Source organism: Drosophila arizonae, chromosome X (assembly GCF_054131065.1).
Source record: "Drosophila arizonae isolate 15081-1271.41 chromosome X, UAZ_ARI_1.0, whole genome shotgun sequence".
NCBI classification, from domain to species: domain Eukaryota; kingdom Metazoa; phylum Arthropoda; class Insecta; order Diptera; family Drosophilidae; genus Drosophila; species Drosophila arizonae.
This window is the reverse complement of record NC_142927.1, coordinates 13,651,258-13,661,841: the sequence shown is the minus strand read 5'-3', so window position 1 is coordinate 13,661,841 and position 10,584 is coordinate 13,651,258. Positions and strand designations below refer to the sequence as shown.

Below are 10,584 nucleotides of genomic sequence, written 5' to 3'. Positions count from 1 at the left end.
TTGTTACTATTAACCGTTTCGTGGTTATGGTTATAGTACCGTTCTTTCTATCATTCCTATCATTCACATGCCGAGCATATTCACATATGGCATAATAACAATAACAAATAATTCAATTTTATATATATATATTTTTTATTTTTGTATAGTTTTTAAAATTTTTTTTCGAGTATTCGTAAATTTGCTTTAATTAGATTTGTCATTTTCATTAATTTCCTAGGACAGAACATAGATTAGAACGAGAAACTGCAATTGTGAATGATGTAAACCATTTCAGCTTGCTTATTGATACCTGCAGACATGTTGCTATCAATAAATATTTTTATGCTTAGTTTTCAATAACAAACAATAGAGGGAAAGGCTCCTGGCAACCTCTGCCTGGTAAAGGTGAAAGAGAGCGAGAGCAAGTAAAATAAAAAAAGAGCGAGGGGGAGGGCGATAAATGTATGATGATAGCAGCCGGCGTCGAAATTTCTTGATCGGGTTGCTGCTGGTAACCTTTGCACACAAGACTTATTATTAAATATCAAGTATATACAGTTACATATACATATGTATATATTTATATATATATATATTTATCTATACTCAATATCCATGGTGATCGAGTGCATGTCGGTGTTGTTTTCTGTGTTTACTTAATGGCATATGTTTGTCTGCTAACAATTGAGACGACATATGCATGCATGTTTGTTTGTATGTATATAAAAATATCTTAGCTTGCATTATATGTATATATGCGTGTATGTATGTATAAAGTTATGTATATAAAAATATGTATGTATATCAATCAGCTGATGCTGAATTTGTTGGATTCATTTTTCATTTGCATTTGCTCTTGCTTTTACTTTTCCTTTTCGATTGCAGATCTTTGTCGTTTTGTCACTGAAGCTGCGTTTTCTGCTGCGCTTGCAGCTGCGCCTGCTGCTGCGCTTGCAGCTGCGCCTGCTGCTGCGCTTGCTGCTGCGCTTGCTGCTGCGCTTGCTGCTGCGCCTGCTGCTGCGCCTGCTGCTGCATAAACAACTGTAGTTGCTGCTGTTGTTGCTGAATTTGTAGCAGCTTTTGTTGTTGCTGCTGAATTTGTAGTAGCTTTTGCTGTTGTTGCAGCGTCATCGGCTGCTGTGATTGTTGCTGCTGCTGTTGTAGTTGTAGCTTATGATGCAGCAGCTGGAAATGATGTTGTTGCGGATGCACCTGCTGGTAGTGCACCTGTCGCCGCTTCTGTTTCTCAAGTTCAATAAAATGCTCCTGCTGCTTGCGCACTAGCTCGTCCATGACCTCGTGATTGTAGGTGGAGTGCAGCATGAGGCCCAGTAAATTGGCCCGCGAGCTGAGCTGTTGGCGCAATAGACGTTCCTGCTCCATTAGGTCATCCATTTTCAGCCATTGACGGACGCGCTCCAAATCGATTTCGGCCCTGCGTATCTTCTCCCAGGCATAGTGTTTGAAGCAATTCTTTTTGGGCGCACGACAGAATTCACCCGTGGGATTGAACACGTTGCTAACGAGCGGCGCACCGCATACATCCGTATCATTGACCTTGGGATCCTTGCTGTGCTCCGGGCATAAAACGCGCAATCGTTTGCAATACGTTTTGCTTGCCGGATTGTAAAAGTCACAGAACATATTGTTGCCCTCCATTCGGGTCTGGAAGATACTGCCAAAACTTGCCTGCGATTCATATTTGTTGAAGCACTTTTCCATGTGCTTGATGGCGGTGCGGGAATGTATCTCGTGGCCGCATGTGATGCAGTACATACTCTGTTCATCCTCGACGTCGCCATTGTCCTGCGGCCGTAGCGTGTCTATGGAACTGCGCTTGGCCCGATCCACCACCATGTTCAGCTCCTCGGCTCGCTTCTCCAGCTCGGCTAGAGCGAAACGCACCATTGATTGCTTCTGTCGTATCACCTCGAGCTGCTCCCGATTCTCTTCAGCCGCATGGCATGGCGTTAAATTCCACTCCTGTAATCGTTGCGGCAAAACCTGGAATATACGATTCGTGGCGAGATTGAAGCCGCACTTGTCGCTGCAGTATTTACTTTGTGGTCGAGCCTGGCAACGGCAACCGGGTCCATGACACTGACGCACTCCCTCCAACTCTGGATGCACAAAGATCTCCGGACTGTCAGAGCGGACAACTTTGTTTTTTCGCTGCTGCTGCTGCTGTACGGCATTGTTCTTCTCACGCTTCCGTCCGGTCGTTGTTGGCGCTGGATTGGCTTGCTGCGCCGACTGTATTACGCAGTTGCGGTAAATGCAACGCGGCTTGTGGCCAACCCGTGTGCGACAGGCATCGCACTGATTGCAATTGGGTCGCCGGCAACCTTCGCATGTGCCACACCTTCGAACAGCCTTCGTTTCCTTGGCCGCGTTATTGTTTTTGCGACCACCAGTCGAAGTAGCTGCAGCTGCATTGCCGCTGGTACCTGCCGCATTGCCGCCACCAGACAGATTTGAGGCGCTACAATTCTGACCGCTGGCAGATGTGGATGCAGTGGCCGCCGCGCGTTCTGTGGCAACCAACCGAAATATTGTCTGCAAGTCAGGATTCTCTTTCTTGCATCGTCTGCAGTAATATTGCTTGATATGCTTTGCCTCCTTTTCAGTGATTCCAATGCAGTCGCCGTGATACCATTCCTCGCACCCATCGCAGCCACTACAAACAGATTGAAATTGACAGTCGAAATTGTTTGACAGGAATTATTAGTTACTTACATCATGAACCTCGAGCAATCCGATGTGCGACATATGCAGTAGGCCTGGTCATCTTGTTTGAGGATTGTTGCGATCTTGGACTTACGCTCAGGCAGATCAAATTCACGTGCGATTTCTTCTTTCTAGTGACAGATATGAATATAGGTTAAAATATGAGTGCTTACATATGATTCGTGTTTTTGTTATTTATTTACAGATCTCTTGTATTTTCGTTTGTCCGCCATTTTTCTGTTGGATACAACCAGCGCCACCCACAGATAACAGCAACATACATTTATTAATGAAATTGCTGCCTTATATCGATATCTCGATAGACAATGACATCTTTCATCTTCAATATCGTGGTCGTGTCAAATACTGCAACTGGAATATAAAGACAATTCAAATGAATCTGATCTAATTGCTTAATGGTTAATTACGAGAACTCCATTTCCAGCGATGAAGCTTTGCTTAATTACATATTCCAATTAATATTTTGCAATTTAAAGCTGTCTCGCCAACAGCTCGCGGCATGATTTCAATAAATCGTGCAAACTCGATACCACCACACGATTACTTGTCGAAAACTTTACGCGATTTGCACAAAACAGCTGTGCACAATCGATAGTGGCTTTTGATTTTAGTATTTTTTATTTTGGCGGTTAGTTTTGTTATCTTTTTATTTGCAAGCATTTTGTATGTCACTTTAATTGTTTATATATTAAATATTTAATTCAATTTACATATTCAATGTTCAATATGTTCAATTTAAAATTTTCTGAGATGGACAAATTTTAATAAGAAAACAAAAAAAAATAACTTATTGAAAAGAAGTTTTTACGTCGATTTAGTAAATCGTTCTTAAACGAAAATTAATGTTTACCACAATATCCAAGTGCTCTGGTTCATCGATATCATTATTGATGTCACATACAGTTTCGATAGCGATAATATTGCTAATACAAATTTGCCGGCGCGACGACATCTGAGCCGGCATTTTGGTTGAAGTTCCTTATTGTATATGAAACATTTTCGATTGAATAGTAATTCTGTGTGAAGTGTGCGACTGTTTGTCCAAGAAAGAAACCCGCAAATCTGGATGCATGCAATGAGATGATTGCCGTCGCAGAGCCGCCCCAGGAGTTCATTCCTCGCGGTCGTCAGGCGGCAGAGGATCATCCAGGACCCACCGAACCGCCATTGCCCAAATATTTGCCTGCTGAGCATTTGCTACTGCAGCGATTACAAAATGTTAATATCTCAGCCGCCGCCGAAGAGCCGCAAGAGTTCTGGTGCATTCGCGAAATCTATGATGACTACGAGACCAGCTATGAGCGCGCACAGCGTCGTCAGCAACTAATCGAGCAAACGAAGAAGTGTGGGCCCAATGCGGCGGCGGCCACGCAATTGACATCGCTGCCACAGCAGCTGCTGGAGCCCATCAAGCTCCGTCGCGAAGACCCCATGTGCGACTACATTGTGAACAACGAGGAGGAGCTGTATGTGAACAAGAATACGGTTATATGGACGCAGGGCCTGAACGATGATGACGATGGGGTGCAGTGTCGCATGTGCTTCACCTGTGACACACCAGTGAAGTTCGCCTGCTTCCTGAATCGTAGCTTCGTGCGCGGTCGCCTGGCGCAGTTGCGCGCCGCCGTCCAGCCGGAGGACAAGCTGACAGCCATTTGTGTGATGGACCAGGATGCGTTGCGCGTCTACTGCAATGATGGTGATGACTTTCTGGCCAATCTCGACTTTCCCGTCTCGCATGTGTGGCAAACGACTCACGGCCTGCTGCTGGAAAAGGACTCGAGCAATGCGCTCGTCTCCCATTTGTCCATACCAATGCCACGTCTCTTCTCTATGTCGCATCCCCTGCACGAAGCCTGCCCGGTGGTGCACAAGACGGCGACCAACTCAACGGGCTACATAACCGAACCCGAATACAGCATTGTCTTCACGGCCGAGGAGTCCGATCTGGTGCTGCTGTACGATGCAAAGTTCTTCAAGCATTTTGTTGCCCGGCTGCGCAAGGTGACCGCCGAGGAGGTGAACCATGTGAGCCAACAACAGCAGGAGCTGCTCAGCCAGACATTGCAGGGCAATCGAACCACCCCGGGCACCAGCACCTTGCACAGCTTCAGCTCCACCAAACTGACGGGTGGTAGGTGACCTTCTATACACACTCTCAATCTCAATCTCTAGCCGAAAACCTGGTTTCCTTTTTCTGTATTCCTTTGACAGCCACTTCAAAGGTGAACACCACCTCGTTCCTGGGACGCAACAATCCAGCTACGCCGACTCTTAATTTCTCGAAATACGGCCTCAGTCAGTCGCAATCGTTTAGCGGCGTCCTGGGTCAATCGAAGTGAGTAGCTGATTCTAGTTGATCCTTATATATAACATGTAATCCGACTCATTTGCCATTCAGTCGAGCCTCGATGGGCGCACCGCTCAGCCAGCTGCAGAACAGCATTAGCCAGCAGTCGGTGTCCGTTAAGGATATGCGCAAGATAACACACGTGAAGCCGGCCAAGCCCATTGAGCCGGAGATGTGTTTGGAGCACATCTGGACAGAGAATACCTATGGCACGTAAGTTCACAAATAGCTCCTCAACCAGCCACTCAGCCACTCGACGCTCATGGATTCCTTTGCAGGCAACGCGAGTTCTGTGAGATGGCCACGCGTGCCTTCATCCACACGGATTTGGTGGGCCAGACGTATCTGTGCTATTTGCTCGCCCGCAGCTGCCGACTGCAAATGGTGTTGATCAATGGCTACGACACCAGCGATTTGCAGCTGTCCACGTTGGCCTCGACGCTGCCGGCCAAGGATGCAGTCGGCCTGCAGCGCATGCATATGATAGCCGTACTCGATCCTGGCGGCAATCTCATACTGTACACGGGCACTGTGCTCATCTCCAAGGTGCACATAACGCCCCAGCTGACCACAGCGCCACAGACTACTTACATTGCCACGCCCACGCCGGCAACAACGCCCACTCCGCAGACACCGGTGCAAGGGCCGACGGCGTCGGCCCAGCTCAAGGTTGCCAACAGCTCCTTTGTGGAGGTGCGTCGCAGCAGTCTGTTGCCCACCAAGGCGGCAGCCGACCTGAGCGCCTTCGATGAGGAGCTGGAGCTGCACATGCTCTCGCCCATACAACCGCAGCCCATGTCCTATACACAACGCCAGGCGCACAACGTATGCAAGGGATTGCGTGATCCCGCCGGCAATCGCTTGACCTTGGTCTATGCCACCGGGCGGATGCTGCGCATTGCTCTGCCGCTGCTCAACGACACACGCCTCATCACACGCTGTGTGGCCGCACTGCGCCAAGTGCTGAATCCCACACAGTTTCTGCACTTCATCATACGCTGGTACAGTGCACGCAATCCGCCCGGCTCGCAGGACTACAGCATCGAGCAGGAGTGGCAACTGTTTCGCAGCACCCTGCTCGGCCTGATGGGCTGCATGGGCACGGCGACGGCGACGGCGGCAACAGCGATGTCAGCGGACGAGACGACCGATGTGGATGAGTCCTATGAGTCGCGCTGTGCCACGCCTCCACTACATACGTTCACGGGCGCTGCCCAGGATGAGCCAAAGAAGCGCCGCAAGTACAACGATTGCGAATCCTACACCGACGATGATTGGGAGTTCATGCTGCTCCAGACTGCATTGTCTCCCTGCCCCTCGGATCCGGCGCACGCCTACAGTGTGGACGTGACGGCTCCATTGTTTCGCATGCTGCCTGCCATATTCTATGGCATGCACATGCTCTACGAGGATCTCAAACTGGACTCGGTCTTTCAGAGTGCGCTCATCTACCTGGCATCGGTGAGTACATGGACTTCTCTCTTGTGGATTATGTGTGTGTGTGGGTCTAAAGATTTGCGCCATTGCAGTTTCTGCATCAGCTGGCAATCGACATGCAACTGGACAGCTATATAATGCACTATCACCTCGACTTTCCGGAGCTGACGCACAAGACAACCAAGCTGACCATGATGAGCACTGAGCATGGCGCCCTGATGCTCTACCAGGAGCTGCTGCGCATGCCGGCGCCCAGCGTCTATGTGCAGCTGGAGCATGTGCTGCTCAACCGGCAGGAGGTGCCGCCGCTCAGCTACATGGAGTGCATCAACGAGCGCAGCCGGAATATGGTGCAGCTCGTCTCGCTGGTAATGCATGGCCAGAGCAAGCTCAAGCACTGGTGGCAGCTGCTCGAGATCTTCGGCGCGGTCCAGTCGAACTTTGGCAAGCGCCCCAAGCGCAGCATCTCGGCGGATGTGCCGCGCTGCCACCAGGTGCTGGAGCTGTTGCTGTGCATGCAGATGACCCGGCGCGATATTGAGCGTCTGCCCGCTGCGGTGCATTTGGTGATTGCCGAGGCGCTGGAGCAGGCGCGTGTCACGCCGCCCATGGGCAGCAGCATGGCCACCTATGATCTGATACTGCGTCCGGAGCTGGCTGCCCATGCCCAATTGCCGTTTCTCGAGACGACGCTGGGCCAGCCGCATTGTGGACGTGTCTACAAGGAGGATTCGCTGTCGCCACGCCTTGCGCCGAGCAGCGGTGAGTGGCCGATGCCGGAGCCAGAGTCCGAGCAGCTGCGTCACGATGGCATGGACAATATGGATACGAAACTGTTGCGCTTGCGCTTTCCCGACGACATGCGCGTCGAGGAGGTGCGTCGCCTGCTCAACAGCGCCGATCCTGTTGCGATCGAGGTGCAACAATCGCCGGGCACCAGCGATCACGAGTTCATCGAGGAGCAGGAGAAACAATTGTTCGCTTTGTGTGCGCGCACCATGACCCTGCCTTTGGGCCGTGGCATGTTCACCCTACGCACCCTGATGCCCCGGCCCAGCGACAATATGCCCATGCCCAAGCTGTGCCTGGTGGGCCGGGAGCCCGTGAAGGGCACCACCATTGAGATGCAGCAGATTGAGTTTCCGGCAAATATGCATATGTGGCCATCGTTTCACAATGGCGTCGCCACCGGGCTGAAGATCTCGCCACAAGCGCTGGATATCGACTCCACATGGATTGTCTACAACAAGCCAAAGGCGCAGGCGAACAATGCTCTGGAGCATGCGGGATTTCTGATGGCACTCGGCCTCAATGGACACCTCAAGTCGCTGTCCTTCATGAGCGTCTACAAGTATTTGGTCAAATGCGATGAGATGACCAGCGTGGGGCTGCTGCTAGGCATATCGGCTGCACATCGCGGCAGCATGGATACGAAAACAACCAAATTGCTGAGCGTCCATCTGGAGGCGCTGCTACCGGCGACAGCCATGGAGCTGGACATACCGCAGAGCACCCAAGTGGCTGCCCTGATGGGCATTGGCCTGCTGTATCAGGGATCGGCTAAGCGGCATATAGCCGAGGTGCTGCTGCAGGAGATCGGACGTCCGCCTGGCCCTGAGATGGAGAATAGTGTGGAGCGTGAATCGTATGCCATGACCGCTGGCCTGGCACTCGGCCTAGTCACCCTGGGTCAGGGTGAATCCCCGGCTGGATTGCGAGATCTGCAGCTGCCGGATACACTGCATTATTATATGGTTGGTGGGGTTAAGCGACCCATTAGCGGCTCCCAGAAGGAGAAGTATCGCCTGGCCTCATTCCAGGTGCGCGAAGGCGACTGCGTCAACATCGATGTCACCGCACCGGGCGCCACCTTAGCACTGGGTCTGATGTTCTTCGATTCGGGCAACACAGCAATTGCCGAATGGATGCAGCCACCCGATTCACGCTATCTGCTGGATATGGTGCGACCTGATTTCCTTCTATTGCGCACCATTGCCCGGGGCCTGATCCTCTGGCAGCAGGTGCGCCCGGACAACGATTGGTTCCAGGCCCAATTCCCGCAAGCCCTACGCGCACATCTGCGTCTGCCCACGCGCGAAGACGAGCCGCCCGAGGACAGCGATGTGGACTACGAGGCCATTACGTAAGCTCATCCGCAGGATGTGTGATCCTGATTTATCAAAGACAGTTCACATATTTTTCTCTCTGCAGGCAAGCCTACTGCAATATCTTGGCTGGCGCCGCCTTCTGCATTGGCCTGAAGTATGCGGGCACTGAGAATCCGGTGGCATTCACCACTTTGCGCACCGTTATCAAGGAATTCCTCAGCTTTCCGGGCACCCCGATGGGCGAGTGTGCCGGCCGTACCACCATCGAGAGCTGTTTGATGGTGCTGCTCATATCCATTTCGCTGGTCTTTGCCGGGTCCGGCAATTGTGAAATCTTGCGCATAATCCGCTATTTGAGATCACGAGTGGGTCCCCAATATCCGCATATTACGTATGGCTCCCACATGGCCATACACATGTCGCTGGGTCTGCTGTTTTTGGGCGCTGGCCGCTTCACCATAGCCAAGACGCCAGAGTCCATAGCCTCTCTGGTCTGTGCCTTCTTCCCCAAGTTTCCCATACACAGCAACGACAATCGGTGAGTGGTCTATATAATCGGTTAAAGTTATATGTATATATATATATATTGTATTCAAATTGTGTGTGCTTTCAGCTATCATCTGCAGGCGCTGCGTCATCTCTACGTGTTGTCCGTGGAGCCACGTCTCTTCCTGCCACGTGACATCGACACACATCAGCTATGCCTGTGCAACATTTCGGTGCTGGAGGTGGGCTCCACGGAGCTGCGCCGCCTGCCCATTGCCCCTTGCATACTGCCCGAGCTGAGCACGCTGCAACAGGTCATCGTCGATGATGAGAACTATTGGCCCATTTGCTTTGAGCGCTCGCGCAATTGGCATCAGCTGGAAAAGGCATTGGAGCTGTGTGCTCCGATTGACATTAAGAAACGAACTGGACGTCTCTCGCATCTGGAGGATCCGGATCGTTTGAAGAGCATGCTAGCACAGACCCTGACCATGGAGCAGAGCATCTGCTGGCAGGTGGATGTGAATGATTTGCAGCAGTTTGCCAGCGAGAGGCTGGTCAAGCCCTTTCTCAGTCGCTTTCTGGACACGAAGGGTACGAGTCTCAGCTATGCTGAGCAGAGCAAACGGCATCAATTGATGCTTTTGTTCTACAATGCCGTGGTCAAGGATCGAATGCATCTGCTGCCCGTTTATCTAACGCTCTACGATGTAAGTCTGATCTGATTAATTATTGATCTTCAATTAAAGCATCTTTTCTATTGCCCACAGCACGTCACCAAGCAGATGGCCAACAACAACGATGTTTGGCAGGTGAAGCTAATCGAAGCCTATATGGGCAAAAGTCCCAATGATGAGCATTCGCTAATCTCTGTGGAACTGATTCAAATGATGCAAGAGATTTCAAAGCTGAGTCTGGAGCAGGCGGCACGTGAATTTTGTATACCATTGCGTGAATTTCTGACACAGAAGCGTCTCGAGCCCAGCTACGTGGCCAGTATCTGTGCCCAGGATCTGCAGCGTGTCTTTTGTGTCATCAATTACTTCAACTTGATGCCGAATATGCTATCTAGCATTGACCTGAGCAACGGCCCGGTTAATTATCTGCGCATCATGGTCGAGTTCAACAAGTTGCAGTTAAGTCCACACACCATATACGGTGTGCTTAAGATATTCCAAGCGCTGGCTAATGAAGGTGCTGAGCAACAGCAGGAGCCGACTTTCCAAGAATTCAAATAAGTACACGATTAATTTGACTATCGCTCGAAGGCTTACAAACGTTATCGAAATCGTTGACATTCTTAACTTGAGCCTCAACATCGAGATACAACACTGTCAGTTGCGTTTTGCAACACTTCATATACTTAAATGCCTTTAACACTGAGATTCGCTGTTCAAATTATTACAAATAAGAGATGTAATTTATGTTAAACAACGTTGAAGAAACAAATACAAATTCATTTATAAAACTGAT

At 50.4% G+C, this 10,584-nt stretch overlaps 2 protein-coding genes across 2 annotated transcripts; one reads left to right on the top strand and one right to left on the bottom strand.

The window, feature by feature from the left end:
- Nucleotides 1–111: 111 nt before the first annotated feature.
- LOC149267911 (CXXC-type zinc finger protein 1-like) lies at nucleotides 112–3,292 on the bottom strand. The gene is made up of 4 exons (XM_089474501.1): nucleotides 3,138–3,292; nucleotides 2,913–3,081; nucleotides 2,719–2,840; nucleotides 112–2,659 (listed from the first exon to the last, which is right to left on the bottom strand). Exons 2-4 carry the CDS (start codon nucleotides 2,940–2,942, stop codon nucleotides 883–885), a joined length of 1,929 nt encoding a protein of 642 aa, XP_089330627.1. The 5' UTR covers nucleotides 2,943–3,081; nucleotides 3,138–3,292; the 3' UTR covers nucleotides 112–882.
- Nucleotides 3,293–3,392: 100 nt separating this feature from the next.
- On the top strand, nucleotides 3,393–10,583 carry shtd (anaphase promoting complex subunit 1). The gene is made up of 8 exons (XM_018014098.2): nucleotides 3,393–4,864; nucleotides 4,945–5,068; nucleotides 5,132–5,293; nucleotides 5,359–6,541; nucleotides 6,610–8,660; nucleotides 8,729–9,163; nucleotides 9,239–9,821; nucleotides 9,882–10,583. Exons 1-8 carry the CDS (start codon nucleotides 3,811–3,813, stop codon nucleotides 10,347–10,349), a joined length of 6,060 nt encoding a protein of 2,019 aa, XP_017869587.1. The 5' UTR covers nucleotides 3,393–3,810; the 3' UTR covers nucleotides 10,350–10,583.
- Nucleotide 10,584: the final 1 nt, after the last annotated feature.